The sequence below is a fragment of the Carcharhinus amblyrhynchos genome, chromosome 2, assembly GCF_965287045.1.
Source record: "Carcharhinus amblyrhynchos chromosome 2, sCarAmb.v2.hapA, whole genome shotgun sequence".
Classification (NCBI taxonomy): Eukaryota; Metazoa; Chordata; class Chondrichthyes; order Carcharhiniformes; family Carcharhinidae; genus Carcharhinus; species Carcharhinus amblyrhynchos.
In genome coordinates this window covers 8370155-8395611 of record NC_137325.1, presented here as the reverse complement: position 1 = coordinate 8395611, position 25457 = coordinate 8370155, and the positions used below count along the sequence as shown (strand labels likewise).

The 25457-nt window shown below is 42.5% G+C and overlaps 2 protein-coding genes across 2 annotated transcripts in view; both read left to right on the top strand.

Moving 5' to 3' along the window:
* Nucleotides 1-12392, top strand: part of kif15 (kinesin family member 15) — a 62747-nt gene extending 50355 nt beyond the window's left edge. Inside the window, exons 30-35 of the mRNA XM_080203763.1 lie at nucleotides 5545-5642; nucleotides 6358-6427; nucleotides 6643-6680; nucleotides 7106-7271; nucleotides 8672-8803; nucleotides 10120-12392. Coding sequence (XP_080059889.1) covers nucleotides 5545-5642; nucleotides 6358-6427; nucleotides 6643-6680; nucleotides 7106-7271; nucleotides 8672-8803; nucleotides 10120-10248 — 633 coding nt within the window. The 3' untranslated portion in view covers nucleotides 10249-12392. The remainder of the gene's footprint in view (nucleotides 1-5544; nucleotides 5643-6357; nucleotides 6428-6642; nucleotides 6681-7105; nucleotides 7272-8671; nucleotides 8804-10119) is intronic.
* A 3553-nt stretch (nucleotides 12393-15945) lies between these two features.
* Nucleotides 15946-22024, top strand: tmem42a (transmembrane protein 42a). The gene is made up of 3 exons (XM_080215201.1): nucleotides 15946-16124; nucleotides 16768-16911; nucleotides 20479-22024. Exons 1-3 carry the CDS (start codon nucleotides 15984-15986, stop codon nucleotides 20620-20622), a joined length of 429 nt encoding a protein of 142 aa, XP_080071327.1. The 5' UTR covers nucleotides 15946-15983; the 3' UTR covers nucleotides 20623-22024.
* Nucleotides 22025-25457: the final 3433 nt, after the last annotated feature.

Below are 25457 nucleotides of genomic sequence, written 5' to 3'. Positions count from 1 at the left end.
GCATGTGTTTGTTGTTTGTAAATTTTTAAAATTTAGTTTTTGACATTTTCAGACAGCTTAGTAAAATGATTTATTCTAAGTATTTTACATATAGAGTAACTTGTAATTCAGAGCCTGCTCCAGGCTGATGGACTATTTTTGGATTTTCATTTGCATCAATCCAAAACTAGCTGTGGCAAAATCTAAACTTTGCTGTGCACCAGTTTACTGCCCTGCATGTTCAGAAGTCTCCCAGAATGGAAGTGGAATCTCCTGGGAAGAATGTTGCTTCCTTCCCTGCTGATTATATATGATCTATCAGCAAGAGGATCTATTCGCTGTAATCTTAAACCAGTTCGCTGAGAGGAGTTATAGCTCACTTGCCATACTAAACTGATTCATCCTGATCCAGTCGAATTCTCTTTTGCTCTCTTAGGTTCCCCTTGAGCAGTATCTTTCAGGATTTTAGAACTATAAACTTCATTAATCTAAATTTTGAAGGGATTTACTTAATGAATCTTTGCCTCTGCATAGTGAAGCAATACAGGATGGGAAAGTGCCTAGTTTAATCTATGGTCTGTGCTGAATTTGCTGTTTTGACTGAGGCAATGTTAGGAGCACTATAGTCATGCTACCCGCTACCCACTCCTGGTCACTTTCCATCAATTCCTGCCAGAAGAACACACATTGAACTGTAGGACAAGTATCTTATCTATTATCCAATAGCTTCTAATATTCACTTTTGAAGTTTACTCATGAATAATATGTTTGAATGAGATACCAGCATCTCAACAATAAAGTATCAAACTTTAAGGACATATGGAGTAAGTTATCAAAAGTACAGCAATGAGAAATTGCATTTACATAGCACCATTTTACTTATAACATTCTAAGGCACGTCACAGGAACATTATCAAACAAAATTTGACACTGAGCCACATTTACAATGAGGACAGCTGAATAAAAGCTTGATCAAGAGGTAGGTTTTAAGGAGCACCTGAAGGAAGGAAAAAAGACGGAGAGATTTAGGGAGGCAACTCCAGAGCTTAGATCCCAGGCAGCTGCAGGCATGCTACCAATGATGAAATTATTAAAATTGAAAATGCTCAAGAGAATTACTTGGGGGTTTAGATCCGCAGGGTGTTAGAGTTGGGAAGGGCTGAGGCTACAGTAGGATTTCAAAACAAGGCTGAGGCTATACCTGAAAGAGGCTAGATGGATACAGAGCTGGCTCGGTTATAGGAGACAGTGAGTAGCAGTGGAAGGGTGTTTTTCAGAATGGGGATCTGTAGCTGTTGGTGTTTTGCAGGGATTAGTGCTGGAACCTTTTGTTTGTTAGAAGCTATTTGATAACAAATAAGATACTTGTCCTACACCTCAATGTCCAGATGTGTGTTCTTCTGGCTGGAATAGTATATATAAATGATCTGGAGAAAATTGTGGGGGAGTCTGATTGATAAGTTTGCAGATAACATGAAGTTTGGTGGAGTTGTTGATAGTGCTGGGATTGTCAGAGGATACAGCAGAATCTACAGAGATTGAAGACTTGGGCAGATGGAGTTTAATCCGGACAAATCCGAGGTGATGTATTCTGGAGGATCAAATTTGGATTTGAATTATAGTGTAAATGACAGAACCCTTAGGAACATTACTATTTAGAGGAATCTGGGTGTGCACTTCCACTGTTCCCCAGAAGTGGCAACAGAGGTAGCCAAGGTGATTAAGAAAGCATATGTCTTCATCAGCTAGAGCATTGCCTACAAGATTTGGGAAATCATACTGCAGTTATATAAAACCTTGGTTAGACTGCATTTGGAGTATTGTGTGTCACACTATCAGAAAGACATGGAAGCCTTGGAGTGGGTAGAAAGAAGGCTCACCAGGATTTTGCCTGATCTCAAGAGTGCTGGCTATGAGGAGTGGTTGAATAAACAAGGATTGTTTTCACTGGAAAGACGGAGGCTGAGGGGAGACCTGATCGAGGTCTACAAAATTATGAGAGGCATAGACAGGGTGGATAGTCAGAGGCTTTTTCCTAGGGGGAAAGTGTCAATTACAGGGGGACACAGATTCAAGGTGAGAAGAGAACATAAGAAATAGGAGCAGGAGTAGGCCATCTAGCCCTTCGAGCCTGCCCCGCCATTCAATAAGATGCTGGCTGATCTGTTGTGTCTCAGTTCCACCTTCCCGCCCTCTCCCCATAACCCCTAATCCCCTTGTCTATCAAAAACCTATCAACCCGCGTCTTAAATATATTTAGCAAGGCGGCCTCCACCACTTCAATGGGCAGAGAATTCCAGAGATTCACCACCCTTTGAGTGAAGAAGTTCCTCCTCAACTCTGTTCTAAAACCCCCCCCCCCCCTTATCTTGAGGCTGTGCCCTCTAGTCCGACTGCCCTTTCTGAGCGGGAAGAGTCTCTCCACCTCTATCCTATCCATCCCATTCATCATATATGTCTCAATCAGATCTCCCCTCATTCTTCTAAACTCTAACGAGTACAGGCCTAGTTTATTCAGCCTCTCCTCATAGTTCAACCCCCTCAACTCCGGTATCAGCCTAGTTGAATGGGCCAGGAAATGGCAAATGGAATTTAATGTTGGCAAGTGCGAGGTGGTCCACTTTGGTAGGAATAATGGTAGGAAGGACTATTACTTACGTGGCGAAAAACTGCAGCAGGCGACGGTGCAGAGGGACCTCGGGGTCCTTGTGCATGAGTCGCAAAAACCCAGCCTGCAGGTGCAGCAGGTGGTCAGGAAAGCTAATGGGATGCTGGCCTTCATAGTGAGGGGGATTGAATATAAAAGTAGGGAGGTCCTGCTGCGGCTGTATCGGGCATTGGTGAGGCTGCAGCTGGAGTATTGTGTGCAGTTCTGGTCGCCGCACTTACGCAAGGATATTTTGGCCTTGGAGGGAGTGCAGAGGAGGTTTACTAGGCTGATACCGGAGTTAAGGGGATTGAACTATGAGGAGAGGCTGAATAAACTAGGCTTGTACTCGTTAGAGTTTAGAAGAATGAGGGGAGATCTCATTGAGACATATAAGATGATGAATGGGATGGATAGGATAGAGGTGAAGAGACTCTTCCCACTCAGAAAGGACAGTAGGACTAGGGGGCACAGCCTCAAGATAAAGGGGGGGCGGTTTAGAACGGAGTTGAGGAGGAACTTCTTCACTCAAAGGGTGGTGAATCTCTGGAATTCTCTGCCCGTTGAGGTGGTGGAGGCTGCCTCGCTAAATATTTTTAAGATGCAGGTTGATGGGTTTTTGATAAGTAAGGGGATTAAGGGTTATGGGGAGAGGGCGGGAATGTGGAACTGAGCCACGACAGATCAGCCATGATCTTATTGAATGGCGGGGCAGGCTCAAAGGGCTAGATGGCCTACTCCTACTCCTGCTCCTATTTCTTATGTTCTAAACCTCCTCTGCACTCCCTCCAAGGCCAAAATATCCTTGCGTAAGTGCGGCGACCAAAACTGCACACAGTACTCCAGCTGCGGCCTCACCAGTGCCCTGTACGGTTGCAGCAAGACCTCCCTACTTTTATATTCAATCCCCCTCGCTATGAAGGCCAGCATCCCATTCGCCTTCCTGACCACCTGCAGCACCTGCAGGCTGGGTTTTTGCGACTCATGCACAAGGACCCCAAGGTCCCTCTGCACCGTCGCATGCTGCAGTTTTTCGCCATGTAAGTAATAGTCCTTCCTACCATTATTCCTACCAAAGTGGACAACTTCACACTTGCCAACATTAAATTCCATTTGCCAGTTCCTGGCCCATTCGCCCAGCCTATCTAGATCCTTCTGCAGACTTTCCACACCCTCTGCACAATTTGCCGTTCCACCAATCTTGGTGTCATCAGCAAATTTCGACACCATACACTCGGTTCCCTCATCCAGATCATCTATATAAGTGGTAAATAGCTGAGGCCCCAGCACCGACCCCTGGGGCACTCCACTAGTCACCAACCGCCAATCCGAATAGCACCCGTTGACCCCCACTCTCTGCCTCCTATTTGACAGCCAATCCCCTATCCACGCTAACACCCTACCCCCAACTCCACGCCCCCTGACCTTCTGTAATAACCTCTTGTGCGGCACCTTATCAAACACCTTCTGAAAATCAAGAAAGACCACATCCACCGGCTCTCCTCTATCCACCGCCCTAGACACATCCTCATAGAACTCCAATAAATTCGTCAGACACGACTTCCCCTGAACGAAACCATGCTGCATCTGCTCTATCAAACAATTCTCTTTAAGATTGCAGCTGTATAGGGCATTGGTGAGGCCGCAGCTGGAGTACTGTGTGCAGTTTTGGGCGCCGCACCTGCGCAAGGATATTTTGGCCTTGGAGGGAGTGCAGAGGAGGTTTACTAGGCTGATACCGGAGTTGAGGGGGTTGAGCTATGAGGAGAGGCTGAATAAACTAGGCTTGTACTCGTTAGAGTTTAGAAGAATGAGGGGAGATCTCATTGAGACGTATAAGATGATGAATGGGATGGATAGGATAGAGGTGGAGAGACTCTTCCCGCTCAAAAAAGACAGTAGGACTAGGGGGCACAGCCTCAAGATAAAGGGGGGGCGGTTTAGAACGGAGTTGAAGAGGAACTTCTTCACTCAAAGGATGGTGAATCTCTGGAATTCTCTGCCCGTTGAAGTGGTGGAGGCTGCCTCGCTAAATATTTTTAAGACGCAGGTTGATGGGTTTTTGATAAGAGAGGGGATTAAGGGTTATGGGGAGAGGGCGGGAAAGTGGAACTGAGCCACGACAGATCAGCCATGATCTTATTGAATGGCGGGGCAGGCTCGAAGGGCTAGATGGCCTACTCCTGCTCCTATTTCTTATGTTCTTATGTTAAGATGCCTCGCTATTTTCTCCTTGATCACGGATTCTAACATTTTACCTACAACAGACGTTAAACTAACCAGCCTATAATTCCCTGCCTTTAGCCTGCCACCCTTCTTAAACAACGGCGTAACATTAGCCGTTTTCCAATCTTCCGGCACTTCCCCGGAATCCAGCGATGTTTGGAAAACAATCACCAAGGCATCCACTATCACCTCCGCCATTTTTTTCAGAATCCTTGGATACATTCCATCCGGTCCTGGGGACTTGTCCACAATCAGTCTCTCCAGTCTTTCAAGCACTGCCTCTCATTCAGGCCCTCCACTCCTACCATCTTTCCATCGCTAACACCCGGAAGAAAGAGGAAAGTTTAAGGAAGATGTGCAAGGGAAGTTTTTCACGCAGAGAGTGGTGAATGCCTGTAATGCGTTGTCAGGAGAGGTGGTAAAAGTAGGCATATGACTCTTTAAATATTTGAAGAACTGAAGATGCAAGTGAAGTTTTGATGGCTCAAATAATTTTTAAAATCACTTTTCCTTCACTTATCCTTAAGGAAATTATATGTTTCAGGCTGAAGCAACCTGAAAGTTCAGTGTTGTCCTACATGCAGGACCTTTTGAATTTGATTTAAAACTTAGAAAATTAATGATACTGGAAATCAAATTTCCCTTTTTTTAAATTTTTTTTTTCCTTTCCCTCCCACCCAAAAATATTCTAGGCTCAGTTATGCGAATCAAAAAACCTGCGCTTAGAAATGGATGCTTTGGAGAGACATTGTCGGAATTTGGAGAGCTGTCTCGAAAAAGGACAGAAAAGGTACAAATTTGTGATAACAAGTCTGTTTCATTTTTTTGAAGGTGAAACCATTTAAAAACTTTTGAGCCAGAAGTCAGGAGCTTGCATTTTATATCCTACTGCCTCATCATGTTTCTCTGGAAGTACAATATGTTATGTTTTTGCTCCTGGTACCTTTCAAGACCAATCAGTGGACACAGGAAGTGGTTAGCATTGCAACTGTTCTTTATTGCTGTTGCAGTCAAACTAATAAAACCTGGGCCCTGCAATCCCACAATGCTCAAGCCAGACAAAGCCCACAAGTGCTGCTTAAAGGACACTCCACCGGGCACGTTTTCAACTGCTGATGTTCAGCCGGCATAGAGGGAAGAAAAGCAAGATACTGCAGATGCTGGAAACCTGAAATAAAAACAGATTTAAAATACTCAACAGTTCGGCAGCATCTGTGAAACAGTTAATATTTGAGTTTTGTGACCATTCCTGTGAGCCAGATTTTCTTCTCGAGGACGATTAGGGATGATCTATAAAATGCTGGCCTTGCCCGCAACTCTCAGATCCCATAGGTGAATAAAAAATCCTATAATTGTAATGGTTACTAATACAAAAAAGCTGAAATAAACTGCTAGACCGCAACTATGTTGAAAAAATGAATACTTTCAGATCAGCTTGATTTTATGTTTCAATTTTTATTTTCTAAGACATTATCTAAATTTGTTTCAATTTTTTTCTAAAGCAGTCACATAATTGACCACCAACAGCATCTGAATGAGAGTGAGAAGAAATTAATAGAAGAAAGAAAGACCAAGGTATTCTTAGTTTTTATAACATTTTGGCATTAAAAAAATGGGCATGAACTTTAGTTGTACTAAATCTGGCAATCTGTATTTGTGTGATTTTGCTGCTTGCTCACATTGCTATTTCTTCATTGTAGTTTCACACACTGACTAGGCTATCCCAAAACCCAGATTTTGTTAGCGTTTATTGTGATCACAAAAGTGATTTTCTTCATTTAAAATTACAGGAAGCAGCACTCAAGAAACTGGCCACTGTGGAAGCCGAGTAAGTAAATATTTTTAATTTTAATACCAACAAGTGAGATTTGATGAGCTCAGTTGATAAAGGTACCAAATGACTAAGTTATACAGATGAAAAGATAAGTGGTTTGATTCCTGATTTGTGCTGTTATCTAATGACAGCTGTGCTGGGGTTGATGGAAATAGCTTGATGTCTTGATTATAAAAGAAAATCTATGGGAATTTATCCATTAGGAGATTGTTCTTCATTTTATTCTGTCCTCTGCTTGCATCACTGCCAAGAAAAGGAAAGTGAAGAAGTACTTAAGTCCTTAAATAAAGCTTGCTTAGCAAAATGGTTAGTGCACGCTTTTGTTTTGAAAAGAACCTTCAAATCTGCATACTGTTTGAAGCTGCTGTACCAGCAATGACACTTGTTAAATTGTGGATACCTATCTCTTCCATCTTTAGGTTAACAGAAAAGAGAGCAACACTGGAAGCTATTCAGAGCTCCATTAAAGAGTTTCATGATGAAGCAGAGCGGACCAGGAGTTTAGAAGCACAAGCTTTTAATGATAGGGAAGAGTTTCGGTCGGCACTCAAGTCTGCTTGTGAAGAGAAAGAGAGACTTACTTGGGTAATGAATAAAATTGTTACGTTAAAGGCACAGAGAAATGAATGTAACAGTTTAGTTGTATTCATTCAACATTAAATTCTTTTAGTTACAGGAAGTGGAAGAAAAATTTTAATTCTAAGACTTTGCCAGTTTAATTTGCTCATTAATTTGCATCATTGAGAGGAGTGGTGAGGCAGATATGACAAAAGACTAGTAATGCATTCGTGTTACATCTGATGCATAGGTCGGACAGATTGTTATGGCTGCACTGTGGCTTTTTACGTATGGTGCACTGAGTTAGGGTGAAATTGTATTCTAGCTTTAAATGTAAGCCCTTCTCAATTCAACTAAACAGATGATTCAGATTCTAGCACTAGATCCTGACTTTATATCACTTAATTCGAGTTGGATAATTCAGATTTCAGCACAAAACAACTTGTAACCATATTGGTAATTTTATAAATATTCTTCTATGACTATTTTAATTGAAATTTGGGCAATGATGTATATTCACTGCTGTTTTGAGAGACTAAAAAGTGATTTGAAGCTTTTGTCTTGAGTTTATTCGTTCTCTCAAGGTGCATTTGATAGCACAGCATAGTCTTCAAACGATGAAATGTTTTTTGGGAAGAACCCTTTATCAATGTGACATTTCAGAAAACAATTTCCAGAATTTGACTGGCTTCCAATAAGGAGACTACTTGTTTTTGATTTAGTTGGTTTAAAGTTATCAGAATTGTTTTGAGAGATTTATAAAATAAATTCTGCATTGAGAGAAGCCACAAACAGCTGGCAGGCAGAGACATGATGGGCCAAATGGTCTCCTGAACGCAATCATTCAATGATGATACGTTGTTCTTTTAATGCTGTAATAATAATTGGCTGCAAAATTTCCACATAACTGAAATTTTACCAGGGGTGCAGATAAACTAGTAGCATTCAGTAGTGTATTTCTACGTTGTTTACTTTTTAAAACCAATTAACATAATGGTATTAGTACTGGGCAGCACAACATTTCATGCGGTGCCAGATAATAAAATGAGCACCTGCAGAGAAATATGTCATTATACAGTGCTCTAATCCCATCCTTTCCTGGTTTGAGATGTTTCCATCCTCATCTCCATTTCACATACAACTCATCTTCATGGCTTTTCTGAGCGGGCTAGCAGTTTAGGGTTTTTACGCAGACACATGATCACTAAGGAGTGAGTTGTTCCTATTTCTGTTTGTGTAAGATCTTTATATAATCAGTCTACAAGAAATTTTATGGAATCCATGTAGTCTTGGTTCATACGTAGGCACCATGTTCAAAACAAGGTGCACTACCTATTTCCTGGGATGAATTGTCTCATGTAAAATTAAAGCTAACAAGATTTTTGTTTCCTCCTAAGCTTTCTTAATTCTTTATTGTCAATATGCAGGAGGTTGAAACTCTCAGAGAACAAGTGGCCAGCCTTACTGAAGAAAATGGCAAATTGGTAGGACACCAGAACTTGCAGCAGAAAATACAGCATTTGGTTAAAGTTAAGAAGGAAAATGTCCGTCTCTTAGAGGTATGATATTTTAAACCACAGGAAATCTCACTTTATTAGATTTTTGATTGAAAAAATTCTGTTCTGTTTGAAGTCACACACTGAGCACAATAATTGTACTGCTTTGTATACCTTTTTCTACTCTGACTCTCTTCTCTCCTCCACTGTTTATAATTTTTCATACAAGGGCTTGCTGGCTAGGCCTGCATTCTATGCCCATCTGAAATTGCCCTGGAGATGGTCTATTGCAGTCCATCTGTAGGTTCACCCACAGTGCTGTTGAGAAAGGTATGCCAGGATTTTGAACCCACAACACTGAAGGGACAGGATATAGTTCCAAGTCAGGATGACATGTGGGTTGGAAGGTTATCTGTAGATTGTGTTGTTCACATTTGCCCGCTGCCCTTGTCCTTCTAGGTGGCAGAGGTCATGAGTTTGTAAGGTGCTGTCAAAAGTGGGTTGCTGCACTACATCTTGTAGATAGTATGCCTTGCTGCAACTGTGTCAGCATTGGAGGGAGCAAATGTTTAAGGTGGTAGTTGGATTGCTGATCAAACAAACTGCTTAAGCCTGGATGGTGTTGAGCTTCTTGAGGCAGGTTAAGAGTATTCTATTCTATCACTGCTGACTTGTAGATGGTGAACAGGCTTTGGAACTTAGGAGGTGAGTTACTCTTCACAGGAGTACCAGTCTCTGGCCTGCTCTTATCTGGGGCATGTTTGTTTGTTTAGTTTAAAGTTTATTTATTGATGTCACAAGTAGACTTACGTTACCAGTGCAATGAAATTACTGTGAAAATCCCCTAGTTGCCACACTCCAATTCTTTTAGTTACAGGAAGTGGAAGAAAAATTTTAATTCTAAGACTTTGCCAGTTTAATTTGCTCACATCATTGAGAGGAGTGGTACGCAGAGGGAGAATTTAGCATGGCCAGAGCACCTGGCCAGAGCACCTAACCAGCACAGCTTTTGGACTGTGGAAGGAATCCGGAGCTCCTGGAAGAAACCCACAGGAAAAACGTGCAGACTCCGCATAAACAGTGACCCAAGCTGGGAATTGAACCCAGGTCCCTGGCGCCGTGAGTCAGTATTGTGCTGCCTACATCATATGGCTATGTCACTAGTGTCTGTTTTTCCTCTGCTCCTTTGGTCTCTTGCCTGCTTAATCTTTCATATTCAGGTCTACCTTATTTTAGCACAAAACTCTGTTCAGGTTAAATGTGCTTCCACGCTAGGTCAGCAACAGAGTTTTTCCTCAGCTGTCCCTTGTGGTTCAATTTCTGTATTCTATAGTTGTAGTATATGCTTGTATTGTTAATTTGCATTTTCTTGTTTTTAGGAAGTGAATTTACTGAAACTGGAGAATATGAAATTGAGAGAACTGAAGAAGCTTGACCCGAATAAGTTGACCTTGCTCGATACATCAGATTGTGTGCTGAGGGAACAAGATGAAAATGTGCAGCAATAATGTGTAAATGTGCCTTTTGAATTTTGAGTTCTAGTAGATGTATCAAACTTATTCTGTTTTTTTTAACCCATTGACAGCAATCTGATTTGGTATCAGGTCCGTGAGAGAAGCTGACATGTTGAAATAGCAATGATCCTTATACGTTGTGTACAATTAGCCTCCAGTGTAGGTTTTTTTTAAATATAAACTTTTAACTTCAATTACCAATGGCTAAAGTGTCTTTGAAGCCTACACCTTATGGTATGTTTGTCTCCATAGCCGGTGAATAGTATGGAGGCAGTCATATTTTTCACATGCAAGATTATTGTCCCAGACTATTCATTGATTAGCTTTTGTATCAGAAAGTATTGTTCTATTTTTGTACATCTTTACGTGTCGATAACTTTTGTTGGTTGAGTTAAGATGGAGAGTTTCACATTTAGGCGGTAGATTTCTAAAATACTCAGCATCACCACAATATCTCTAGCAGACACTCCAATAATCTTTTTGAGTGTCCATTCTCCTATTTCAGTGATAACTTTCATACTGATTCATTAGTTTAATTTGAAGTACTGAATTCTCGGAACTATACTCCTGACTTTAGTGTTGTGCAAATAAAATCTTTGTCTGGCCTTGCTCTGTTTTTGTTAGATTTCATCCCATATTATCCCCCTCTGAAAATAATAACTGCAAGGATATAATTATAAATACTAGCAGATCTGCCTATGTGGCCAGGATGGGTGTCTGATATCTGCTCCTACGGGGAATAGTTGAAGAACTTCAGCACAGGCTTCCAGCTGGCAATCAGAAGTAGAAAGTCTATTTTCCCCCCACTGTTGCCCCAGTTCCAGGGATTTAAAGCCAATTTTAACATCCTATTGCCAACTTGGTTGAGATGAACTAATTATAATAAACTAGGGAATCAGAACAGTACTATGCTGAACATTGATATTCCTGAAAGAGCTTTTATGTATATGTATGGTTAAATATGTTTGAATACAAATGAATAAAAAATGTGGAGTTATTGTTTGTCAAATGACGACAAACAAAATGCTTTCTACCTCTCATACAGAAGCAGACCAGGAACTGTGTGAACTAACTTCTCAGTACCTCTCAATTTATTCATTGTACATCTCTGTCTGAGAAATATAAATGAACAAATAGGTTTGACTGTACCATGTTTCGTAACATTCCTCATTCCGTACAATGTGAAGCTGGAAGCAATTATAATTTTTTATAATACAGCACTTAGATACGTCCATTTGACTAAACCCTGAGTTTACTATCTTGATCTTGCTATCTTGGAGCAGTGATGAGTAGAGACCAAGCACTTTCCATCAGGGAGAGAGGGAAGCCAAAAGAGAAAATGCTGGAGAATCTCAGCAGGTCTGGCAGCATCTGTAAGGAGAGAAAAGAGCTGACGTTTTGAATCCAGATGACCCTTTGTCAAAAGGTCATCTGATAACTGCTCCTACAGGGAATAGTTGAAGAACCTCGGCACAGGCTTCCAGCTGGCAATTAGAAGTAGAAAGTCTATTTTCCCCCCACTGTTGCCCCAGTTCCAGGGATTTAAAGCCAATTTTAACATTGGCTTTTATTAGAGAAAGAGGAAGGCATTACTGTGATTGAAGTTTGCCCTGTCTCTGGCATTTCTCAGTTACTGAAACAAGAATAAACATTTATTCGTGAAAAATTATAGGGTGTGTAGATTCTTAAAAAGGAGAGGTACACATCTCAACAAACTGCCAATGGATTATGACTGATCTGTTTGAAATAAATGTATCTTGATTGATTATTTTTAAAATGAACCTCTGAAACTGAACCATGTCTATTTTTAATGGAATAATGAATCTGGCTGTACTGTCTGCACTTGCGGGTCAGATGGGTACATCTTGGCCAGTCAAGCAATTTGGGCAGGATTGGGGACAGCTGTGGCTCAGATATTTTGTTTTCAAGAACATGAATTTGTGCCATCAATGGTGCAAGAGTGTTTGAATAATTTGTTGCTGATGTAAGGTGCTGCAGGTTTTAAATAACTTTGATTGACGTTGAAAGTGATTCTGTTCTTTGGAAGGCTTCAGAAGTGAAGCAGTGCAAACTGTCAATGTTCAGCATTTTACCTTTTTATTGTTAGTCACCCAAGGCAAATAAAATGGCAGCTCAAACTGTAAATGAGCCTTTTTAAAATTATCTTGACTGTGTCTAACTGAATGTAGTTTGTATACAAAAATAATTTTGCTGTAAGTACCAATATTTTTAGATTTCACAATTTGTTTGATTTGATTGCTTTACTGATTTTGATTAATAAGATTGGGCATCTTTTTCATGAATATGTTTAACTTCTTTATCAAAGTGCAAAATAATTGATCGTTACAACAGACACTTGCTGCGAACCAAAATCAAGTATTACAAGCTGCTCAAAGTTGCAGCTTTTTAACCAGCTCCATAATTCTTATCTGAAAAGATTGAGTCAGATTGCACGTGAAAGAAAAGATGATGATGGGATTGAATTTTAGTGTGTACAAAAATCTATCTTTATTGGCAATTTTTCTTTCCATTATCCTTACCCACACACAGCCAAAGATCCCAAACTGTGAAGTACCCACTTCTCAACCATTTGGCAGCCTTGCATGCAACAGTCAATGCAAAGCAAAAGAAATTGAAAATGAGTATCTCATTTTTCAATCATGCCAAAATAAAAGTTACAGGTTTTATCCTGGGAAGATAGAAACTTGCATAGATCATTTAGTCTGCCAAGTCTCATTTGCTATTCAGTTCAGTCAAGATTGATTAGTATTGAGATTTTCAACTGACCCAGCTTCCATATCATTTTGAGGAGTTCTAGATTTCCAATACCCTTTTTCTGATAAATTGCATTCTGAAGTAATTCCAATTTTAAAATTGTGTCCCCTTGTTTTGGCTTCCCAGCCAGAGGACTTGGTTTATCTGCATTTATTTTACTTCTGCCTTGTCACTTATCATGTAAAGGCCTTGATTCGATTTCTCCTTAAATATCTAAACTCGGAGTACCAACTACTTTGTGCAAATTCAGTGTTATAATTAACCTTTAAAGACTTGTTTCGAACCTAGAGATCTCTTGGAGCAATGTGCACAATCAGGTCTGTAGGAGCAATGAGAAGGTGCAAAAACAATTTAGTGGAATGATATCAGAATTGGGAAAGATTCAACAGTTTTGGGCTTTTTCTCTGTATAAAAGAAGACTGAGGAGAGATTTGACTGGTTTGCAAGGTTATGAAGGAACTTAATAGGGTAAATATAGAGAAAATATGCCCACTTGAGAGAAATCAGACCGAGGCTATGAGATAGATTATTAATAATTTCAGTAGGGAATTTGGGCAAATCCTGTACCCAGAATGTGGGGTTCATTACCATAGGGAGTAGTTCAGATGTATTCAAGGAAAAGCTAGGTAAGTACATGAGGGAGAAAGGAATAGAAGATATGTTGATGAGATTGGATAAAGAAGGATGGGGGAGGTTGATGTGTGTACATTGAGATGGATCTGATGGGCTGAATGTCTCTGTGATGTATACACTCATCGTTAAAGTGCAGTTTAAAAATGGAGAGATTTGTATATTGGATGCATGCTTGGAATTATCGGACTGATTAATTTTAGCTTTGCAGTTCTTGCCAAGTGCTGGTGAAATTAGACAGTTACTAAGGTGGGTGTGGCTGCTCGATGCAAATTTAAGACTGGGTACAATGAAACCCATCAGTTAATGCTGAGCCACTTCACCCTTAGACATTTTTTATAAATAAGTACCTCAACTTTTCAACGTCATCCACCCACAGTGATGTGATTACTTGGAGCTGTATCAGAAGTTGTTCACCTTATTGATCTCAAAGTGAAGCTCAGCAGTTGGTGAGCTATTAGACTTTTTTTGATTAGCAGTAGGTAAGTTGTGAGATGTTAGGTTATTGGCATTGGGAACACATTTGATTATGGATTATTGACAGGAGAAGGGGAGTGTGGGTATCAAATAGAATCCTACAGTGCAGAAGGAGACCATTCAGTCCATTGAGTCTGCACTGACCACACACTCACCCCATAACCCTCATGTATTTACCCTGTTAGTCCCCCTGACACTAAGACAATTTAGCATAGCAAATCCACCTAAGCCACACATCTTTGGATGTTGAATTGTTGGCAGTGAACGAATTATTAGATATTGGATTGTGAGCTCTGGGTGAGTTATTGGATTGGATTAAGGACACTAGGTGAGTTATTGAGTGGATTTTAACTGGCTCATCCCACCCATTGATGGGCAGAGTGAGCTGGGTAAATCATGCCAGATGGGAAATCACGATCATGCCTGATTTCTCAGCTCTTGCGATTTTGAGAGCCAGATTTCTGGCAAGCTTAGCACCTCGCTGGAAATGGGCAAGAGGCTGAATAAATTATTTAATATATTTAAATTTGAATCTCCATCTGTTTAGTGAGCCAGGCACTTAATCATCGAGCTCAGTTGCCTTTATAGCCTCATCAGGAGACATTCTGTCTGGTGAGGGGAAAATACCTGCTCCCCACAAATGGGGAACAGTCCCGTTGGCCTCACCAGTGAAACTGGAGCCCGAGGGAGGCTGAGGGCAAGGGGGTGACCCTAGAGCAGTGCCACATGTACATGATAGGGGGGCCCAGCCAGAGGGGGCTGGATGGGGGTTGGCGTGCGATGCTGCTCTGCAACAGGATAGGATTTGGGAGGTGGCATCATTCTAGGCAGTGGGGGCTAGGCTAGGCGCCCATGCGTTAAGGGGCTCACTTCGGCTTCAGCCCCCTCAATTGTGGCGGAGGGGGGTTGCGTTGAGGTTCCCTGCAGCAGCAGAGGCCTGGCAGCTTTCGATCTGCCAGACCCCTGCAGTTGCTATTGAATATGTGCAGAACCTCTCATTCTGTGAACATTGAGTGAGTTGTTGCGCTGGATTGTGGACATGGGTGAGTTACTAGGTTGAGTTGTGGACATTGGGTGAATTACTGGATTGGGTTGTGGACACTGGGTGAGTTGCTGGGTTGGGTTGTGAACACTGGGTGAGTTGCTGGGTTATGGATACTGGGTGTGTTGCTAGGTTGTGGACACGGCATGTTGCTGGATTGTGGACACTGGCTGAGTTGTTGGGTTGGGTTGTGGACACTGGGTGAGTTATTGGATCGGGTTGTGGACACTGGGTGAGTTGCTGGGTTATGGACACGGCATGTTGCTGGATTGTGGACACTGGCTGAGTTGGTGGGTTGAGGGCAGTGGCTGGGTTGGGTTGTGGACATTGGGTTGGGTTGTGGACACTGGGTGAGTTGCTGGATTGGGTTGTGGACACTGGGTGATTACTGGGTTGGGTTGTGGACACTGGGTGTGGTGCTGGGTTGTGGACACCGGGTGTGGTGCCGGGTTGGGGACACTGGATGAGTTGCTGGATTGGGTTGGGGACACTGGGTGGGGTTGTGGACACTGGGTGAGTTCCTGGGTTGTGGGCACCGGGTGAGTTGCTGGGTTGTGGGCACCGGGTGTGGTGCCGGGTTGGGTTGTGGACACCGGGTGTGCTGCCGGGTTGGGGACACTGGGTGAGTTGCTGGATTGGGTTGGGGACACTGGGTCAGTTGCTGGATCGGGGCCGCCGGGTGAGTGGCTGGGTCGGAGATGTGATTGAAATAGGCTGGTTATTTGATCACGTGATGGAGCAGTTGGCGGAAGTGACGTTACGGTGGCGGTTGGAGGCAGTTGGGGTTTGAATTTTGAACCGAGCGATGGTGCCCCCGGGGCCGGGCGGCTCGGCTCTGCCCATGGCGCTGGCCGCCGGCTCCCTCGGCGCTCTGGCTTCGGCCGCCGCCAAACTCTCCCTGGGAGGCGGCGGAGTGCTGGCGGCGGAGCGGGAGAAGGCCGAGTGGGTGAGGGAGTGGGGGAGGTGGTGGGAGGAGGGAGGAGGCTGGTGGGGAGCCCGGGGGAGGGAGGGACTGGGGAGAGGATGGAGGCCGAGGAAGATGGTATGCGGGAGTCTGGGCTAGGTGCACACCCGATGGCGCGAATGGCTTCCCCCTGCACTGCAGGGATTCTATAACATAATCGTCCTCCCTCACTAAAGCTTATAGTTCATTTATTAGTGTCACAAGTAGGCTGACATTAACACTGCAGTGAAGTTACTGTGAAAATTCCCTAGTCGCCACTCCGGCGCCTGTTTGGGTACACTGTGGGAGAATTAGCATAGCCCAATGCACCCTAACCAACACGTCTTTCCGACCATGGGAGGAAATCGGAGCACCAGGAGGAAACCTGTGCAGACACGGGGAGAACGTGCAGACTCCATATAGACAGTGACCCAAGCCAGGAATCGAACCCAGCTCCCTGGCACTATGAGCAGCAATGCAAACCACTGTGTCATCGTGCTGCCCATAATAGGTTTTCTAGGTCATGCTAACAGTAACATCTGTGTCTCTGCTAGGGGGCATGGGGTTTTTATTTCTGATTGTTTAAGGTGTATTGAATGATGAGTCTAAATTTCTGATCAACTTTTGAGATTTTATTGTATTGCAGCTGTACGTAATCCTTCGGCTAGGCTGTGGTGGAATGGTATTCCTCCTTAATGCTTTGATGTGGACACTTTTTGCAAAAGCACTGCGATATTCTTCTTCAGCACGAGTGTCTGTGACTACCGTTGCTTCCAATTTTCTCTCATCAGTAAGTACAGTTGGCTGCACCATCTCTCATGCAATGTTGTATTCCCCCTTATAGAGCAGTTGCCTAAATGCCAGAAAGTGATCTGGCAGAATGCATGTAGTCCCTCCGAAACAGTCTGGGAGCAATAGAATGGTGCATCAGTTACTTAATTGGCTGGACAGCTGGTTAGTGATGCTTGGCGACATCAGCAGCGTGGGTTCAACTCCCATACCGGCTGAGCTTATTCATTAAGGCCCCGACTTCCCAATCTTGCCTCCTTTCCTAAGGTGTGGTGACCCTCAGGTTAAAATCCCCACCAGCCAGCTGCCCACCTCAAAGGGGAAAGTAGCCTATGGTCACCTGGAGTTACGGCAACTTTACCTAGAGTGGTCCATTTACACAGAAGTACAAAGTGATTCTAACACTAGACTTGAAGAGTAAAATTGGTTTTGTGCCCAATCTAAAAATAGAAAAACATCCAAGCACTTCATAAAAGTGCAATCTAAAAGAAAAATGGACCCTGACACAAGAAGGAGGGTATTGAGATGGGTCACCAAAAGCTGGATCAGAAATGGGTTTTAAGGATGATCCTTAAAGGGGAGAGATGATCCTTATTCACTGACTTAATTACAGGATTGAGAAATTTGCGTTTGAGGTTTCAGGAGCCAGTGTGGATCAGTGAGGACAGAAGTTATGGTTAGGCAGGACTTGTTTGAAATAGGATACAGGCAGCAGAATTTTAATTAAGCTGCGGTTATTAGAGGATGGGAGGGCAGTCGGGCATTGCAATAGTCTGGAACTGCTGAGATTTGGAGGTGGTTAGGCAGAAGGATGTTTAAGGTAGACATAGTGTGGGTAATACCGAGTTGCAAGTAAGGTGATCTTTGTGATGGAGAGGGTGTGGGGTAAGAGGTTCAGCAGAGAGGTTGAATATAACGCTTAACATTCGAAAATTTTTCAGAAAGGTTTAACTGGAGTAAATTTAGGTTCAGTCAAGAGGGAATAATGAATGAGTGATCTGAAAGCAGTGGAGGGGCAAAGGGAAATGCTGGGCTGTGTTTTACATATCCACACCAGGTGTGTTTTCAGTTGGGGGCACCACATGCCCTGGCCACCCACCCTTGAGCTCAGCCCCTTAACACATCTGAAATTGGCAGCCAGTCCACTGTACTTAAATAAATAATTAAGGGTCAATTAGACTTGTTACTAAGCCCATTGACCCTGACAATACACTGCCCACTCTATAAAACATTTTGGTGTAGACAGCCTAATTTTAAAAAACTCATTTCTTCGAAGGATGGGAAAAAGGGGTTGTGGAGAAGAGTTTTCTATCTTTGGGGGCTACCCTTTGCAGATTGGGAGGCAAAACCCACTAAGATAGACCCCCCCCCCAACCTTTGAAATGCCCACTGTCTTAACCCCCCACCCCCACTGCCTAAGACTTACCTATTACCAGGGATTCCAGGGGGCATGTGATGCCTCCAACTGAAAACACAACTGGTGTGAATATTGTAAAACAAAGCCCAACATTTCCCTTTGCCTCTCCACTGCTTTCAGATCACTCATCCATTACTCTGTCTTGAATTAACCTAAATTTTCTCCAGTTACCTTCCTTGTTCCTAGTTGCAGTCTTGGCAACACCTGGTGCATGTTAGTGAGCACTGCTGGGAATTATGGAGCTGCTAGCCAATTGAATTGGCCAGCAGCTCCCAGCGATGGGTAGAAGTTCCACACTGGCCCTGTTTAGCTTACCTGCGCTGCTGTATGGCTTGGAGCAGGTTGGCTCTATGCTGACTTTGTAATATTCGCCCATTGTTGGCATAGGTGTGGAGTTGGGTTCCATGTCTTTAGATGATATTGCCAAGCGGCAGTATGAGGGTAAGGAAAGGGAGGGAACCAGGAGAAATCTTTGGGGCCTCTGGAGATGCTGTCATTTTGATCAGCGATGTAAGAGTAGAACCAATTGAAGGCAGTTCTACTGCATTGGAGAAAAGTGAAGAGACATTGGAGAAAGAAAATGTGGTCAATTATATCTTAGATTGAAGAAGTGTTGAGGAAGTTCAGTGTATTACAATCAAAGGACAGCATTTGTGTCTTTGGTTCGGATCATTCCAGAGCTGTGGCTTATTGGAGCAATTTAAACAGGAATTATCAAGAAAGGCACAGAATTGGGAGGTGACAACATGCTTACAATCATTGGACAGAAAAGATCAGTTGGAGATACGATAATCGTTTGCATGGAACGGGGACTGATGGAGGTGATTGTTCTTGAGGAGATAGATTTATGATGTCAGCTAGTGTTGGTAACAAATTGGATGGTCTAAGATTTGGTGGAAATGGGGACAAGAGAGAACTGGTGGGAACATTCCTGCAACTTGAACCAGGGCTTTGACTCAGCCACAGTGAAGGAACTGTGATATATTTCCAAGTTGGCATGATTGGAATAGTACCTGGCACAAAAGGAGATGATTGTGGTTATTGAAGGTCAATCATCTCATTTCCAGAACATCATGTTCCATAGGATAGTGTCCCAGGCCCAACCATCTTTAACAGCTTCAGTACTCATCTTCCTTCCATCATCAGGTCCAAAGTGGGGATGTTTGCTGATGATTGCATAATATTCAGCACCATTCACAATTCCTCACATTATCAGTCCATGTTCAAGACCTTACAGTATCAAGGCTTGGGCTGACAAGTGACAAATAACACACTGCCAGGCAATGACCATCTCCAACAAGAGAGAATCTAACCATCACCTCTTGACATTCAATGGCATTACCATTGCTGAAACTCCAATATCAACATCCTGAGGGTTACCATTGACCAGAAACTGAACCGGACTAGCCATCTAAATACTGTGGCTACAAGAGCTGGTCAGAGGTTAAGAATCCTTCAGTGAATAACTCACCTCCTGATCTTCCAAAACCTGTCTGCCAGCTACAGGTCACAAGTCAGGAATATGACAGAAACATTTCACATCGCAGTTGAGTGCAACTCCAACACTCAAGAAACTCAACACTATCCAAGACAAAGCAGCCCACTGATTAATAATCCTCCCTCAAACATTCAACCCCTCCACCATTGACAAACAGTGACAGCTGTGCGTGCCATCTACAAGATGCACTATAGTAACTCACCAACCACAACGACTAGCATCTAGAAGGACAAGGAAACACCACCACCTGGAAGTTCCTGTTGCTGGGTCAAAGTCATATAACTCCCTCCCTAACAACAGCACACCACATGGACTGCAGCAAGTCTAGAAGGCAGCTCACCATCACCTGCTCAAGGGCAATTAGGCTTGGGCAATAAATGCTGGCCTTGCCAATGATGCCTGTATCCCATTAATTAATCATTTAATAAAATGTAAATATTGCTATATTAGGAAATCACTCATTTAATCTGATTATTAGAGGGTCATACTTTTTGCTTTAATAGTCAAAGCCGTTGAATTTCTGGAAGCCATTGCTGACTACTGCTCAAAATTATTCTGATTGCTGGTGGAAAAGCACTGATGAGTATTTGATAAAAACTTACCTGAGAAAACATTTCTTTCTTATATTTTCCAATGTGGTTTCTGTATTTCAGGCTTTTCTTGGAAAGCTGCTCTTTGCAGAAGTTCACGAGCAGTTATGGTGGATTGGAATCACAATGACACTATGTGGATTGCTGCTGCTTCACACAGTTAAAGAGAAAAAGGACCAAAGTGAGGCTTATAAAAAAGAGGAATAACCTATTTGGGGATCTGGAAATCACTGCTGATAATGAAGTTGCCAGCAATAAACGAACTGGAACGGCTGAGAGAATGGCAAAAGTCTCTCTGCTTGCTTTCTCTGTTTAACGCCAGACACCTGACATCTTTTACAGAAACAAAGCTGTTTAGGGTAATCAAGAGGAAGATAAGTTTCCAATGAGATAGACAGAACTTCCCATTTTTCCAATCACTGCAATAGCTCCCTTAAGAATGCCATTAGAACAAGAAAAGTTCCCACCATCAAGGCTGCTCTCTCCAATGTCCATGGCTATCTACTTGAGCATTTAATTCCCTGGATAAGTTGTGCAGAATTTCTTGATTCTCAAAAGCAATGGAGCAAAACACTGGATTATCTATCCATCTTCACACTTCAATCTGGTTGATTATGTCTGCAGATAACATATTAGCTACAGCAGTAAGGGAACCATTGCCTCCCAGAGTATGAAGTTGTTCCTCCTGCTAATTATACGGACATAGACTAATTGCTAGCCACATATTTATTGAGTTCGAAATGAACCAGGATTTATGTTCTGTGATGTTTGAAACTACTGCTGTCTAATAAAGGACAAGAGCAAAATCTAAAAGAAGTATGCTGTTCATGAAACCCTGAAAATCAATTCAGAAACACTTTGATCGAATAGTATAAAGACAAAATTAAAATACTGTGTGAGTAGAGATTTACACCTGGGTCTCATCCATTTCCATGCTGTAACATTGACAGTGAGTGTTGGAACCCCCATAGAACAAAGTCAATGAATGAGCAGTTTCTCTGGGAGTTTTGCCAATCGTACAGTAGGAGATTGAGGATGTTCCAGCATCTAGAGTTGGTTACGTGTAAATCACAGCCTGATTTGAGACTTCTAGTTCCATATGGATTGAGAAATCCTCCAATTTTGATTATATTTCTGTAACCTGAGGTGTCAGTTTCTATACTCACACGCTAGATTCATCCCATGTTTGAGTTTTCCTGTAAAACGTATTTGGAGAAAAAAGTCTAATGAATGAGAGCACAAAAGAGAAATGCACACACCATTCATGCAGATCCTTGTGTTGTAGTTGACCATGAAGACTTGTCGGCACTGTGACATTGATATTCATTTGTCCACCAGCCTAGCAAGGTGAAAGCATGTTAGTCCTGTGTTCGGAAATCAGGTTTGTGATTTTGTTTTACAAAAGAAGGGCTTTGTTTAGTAAATTGTTGCCCTTGAAAACACACCTTGTTGCCACGTTTTGTACACTGCCGTTCAGCAATGCTTGCGCAAGGTAACACATTCCTCTCCAGAGCATGAGAAGGTTTCACGGTATTAACATATGGAAATAACAGCAACGCTGAATTGTCACAGTTAAAAACTTGACTAAAAAAATTTGATATACAAAATTTTCATAAAGATGTTTAATAAGTTATGAATCTTCCAAGGTTCACCATTTTGGACTGCAATCACAATCGCCCTCACATGTTTCACCATAATGGAGCAAAACGTTATGCCCCGGCACAGACATTGGCTGGAATTTTACCAGCTCAGAGAACGGTGTTCTCTGTTGGTGTTGAGTGGGATCGTACGAACCTTGGGTGGACGTGCTGGTAAAATTCTGTTCAATTTGTTGAGATGAATGAGTATTGTTCATTAACTTGTAATTTGTTACATGCAGGGATTTGGGATGGGTACATAATCAGGAGTACACTACCTGCCAGCTCAAATGTACACATTCAATATTAATTTGCTCCGTTTGTTCAGATTTACAAATGATCTAATTTGATCTTTTTTGCATAGCTGAATTAAAGGTTTCTAGGTAATAAGGACTTAGATCTTTGAAGTGTCTGCAATTTTTGTGCCAATTTGCAGCTAAGCAATTTATGGCCATCCAGTTAATACGAATCCTTTGAGTATTACAAACACAAGTTTTTGCTTTCATTCTTCTTATTTCCCAAATCAGATTTCTCAGATCCAGACCTCTTGCAAAACCTTGTTTGAATCTCTCTAATCCGGTTCTCCCCCCCCCCCCCATACAAATGTGTATACTCTGAAATAATTGATCATATGATCCTCCGTCATTGCTACTCCTTTGTGGACAAGGTGGGTGAGACTAAATACCCTCGTGTAGTTTCTTCCCTTACCTAATTGGAGTCAGTGCGTCACCAGCAATGGATTCTCTTTTGGCCTCTGTCATTATCCAGCGTTCCCCACCACGATCAATATGAAGGCTGGCAACTGTGATGCTGGGAACCTCATTCACTTGACAGTTCTAGTTGAAGGTAGATGCAAATGCTTCAGCATTGACCTTTGCACTAATATGCTTCACTTTTCCATCATTAAGGATGGGGATATTTATGGAGCCTTCTCCCACAGTCAGTTGTTTAGTTGTCCATTCACGATAGGATGTGGTCAGACTGCAGAGCTTTGATCTGATCCATTAGTTGTGAGAATGCTTAGCTCTATCACACACTGCTTTCACTTATTTGGCCCACAATTAGTCCTGTATTGTAGTTTCACTGGGTTGAGGGGAGATCTCATTGAGACATATAAGATGATGAATGGGATGGATAGGATAGAGGTGGAGAGACTCATCCCGCTCAGAAAGGACTGTAGGACTAGGGGGCACAGCCTCAAGATAAAGGGGGGGCGGTTTAGAACGGAGTTGAGGAAGAACTTCTTCACTCAAAGGGTGGTGAATCTCTGGAATTCTCTGCCCGTTGAAGTGGTGGAGGCTACCTCGCTAAATATTTTTAAGACGCGGGTTGATGGGTTTTTGATAAGAGAGAGGATTAAGGGTTATGGGGAGAGGGCGGGAACGTGGAACTGAGCCACGACAGATCAGCCATGATCTTATTGAATGGCGGGGCAGGCTCGAAGGGCTAGATGGCCTACTCCTGCTCCTATTTCTTATGTTCTTATGTTTGACGACTTATTTCGAGTTTGCACTGCTCCTGGCTTTCCCTCTTCATTGTATTAGTGTCGATCCCTTGGCTTGATGTTAATAGTGAGAGTGGGGGATGTACCATACCATGGCCGGAATTCTCCAATCTCGTTCATGCCCCGCCACCACTGCCAGTAAGAACAAAGAATGTGGCGCTCAGCCAAAACTTCATTCACTGCAGCGGGACTGGATAGTCCCAGCCACAGGCAAGATCGGAGAATTCCGACCCATGAAGTTACAGACTGTGGGTGAGTCTTGGTTTCAAAACAAAGCAATTTAAAGATAACTTTATAGTTACATTAGAAAGTAAATGTTCCGGCAGGACTATTTCAAAAAATAGGAGGGAGTTCTCCTCAGTGTCCTGGGCCAACATCTTTAAAGTTTATTTATTAGTGTCACAAGTCGGCTTACATTAACACTGCAATGAAGTAACTGTGAGAATCCCCTAGTCAGCACACTCCAGCGCCTGTCTGCTTACATGGATGAATCCACTACGGGTGAGACTCCAGCCTTCGTAAGGGGATGGGAGAATTAAAGACTTGCTGGCTTGTGTACATAAAGCCTTCCAACTCAGTTAGTGATGCACTATTACATTACTCCTTTGGATAAGCCCCTGTTGTGAACTGAGGGGGAGGGAGCCAATTTAAAATTTATTTATTAGTCACAAATAAGGCTTATATTAACACTGCAATGAAGTTACTGTGAAATTCCCCTAGTCACCATATTCCGGCACCTCTTCGGGTACACTGAGGGAGAATTTATCATGGCCAATGCACCTAACCAGCATGTCTTTCAGACTGTGGGAGGAAACCAGAGCACCTGGAGGAAACCCACGCAGATACGGAGAGAACGTGCTGACTCCACACGGCCAGTGACTGAAGCTGGAAATAGAACCCTGGTCCCTGGCACTATGAGGCAGCAGTGCTAACCACTGTGCCACCATGCCACAGCCCAGCTTACCAGAACTCTCTCGGCTGTGAGGCTCGACTTGTTTCTATTACATCAATTTAACGTTGCTGTCAATGTTGTTGCTCTCAATAATAAGGCCAAGCAGAGTGTAACAGGGATAACATCCAGTTATTCTCCAAGCTGTCAAGTCCACTTACATTCTTGAACGGGCAGATATTAACCCCATGGGCTGTGAATGCTTTCTGCCTGTCCATCGTTCCAAATAAGTTTAAGCCATTTTCTGTTTTCTTGACACAAGCCCATTTTTTAAAAAATCCAAGCTTTTTTTAAGACTTGCTAAATCTATAAAATTTAAAACAAACTTTCCAAAAATCCAGAATGTAATTTTTAGCAAATGGATAAAGTTAGGAACATTAAGAAACTGGTGGGAAAAGACAAAATTTGCCCCAATTCAGAGTGCATTACAGAACACTTCCAAAATACTTCATTGGCTGCAAAGTGCTTTGGGCTTTATTGGAGGTTGTGAAAGGTGCTTTAAAATTCTTTCTTAGTCAAATTTTGGATCTGAAGTAGGAATGAAAGGAGCAAGAGTGGGCCATTCAGTCTTTCAATCCTGCGCTGCCATTCATGGCTGATCATCCACTTCAATGCCTTTTTCCCCACATGTCCCTTTATGTCATTGGTAATTAGAAATCTGTCAATCTCCAACTTAAACATTCTCAATAACTAAGCTTCCACAGCCTCTGGGTAGAGAATTCCAAAGATTCACAATGCTCTGTGGAAAAATAAATTTCTCCTCATCTCAGTCCTAAGTGACTTCTTATTTTGAAATTGTGTCCCTTAGTTCTGGACTCTCCAACCAGGGGAAACCTCTTACCCACATCCACCCTGTCCATTCCTTTAAGAATTTTGTCACTTTCAATTAGATCACCTCTCATTTTTCAACACTCAACAGAATATGGCCCAGTTTGCCCAGTCTCTCTTCATA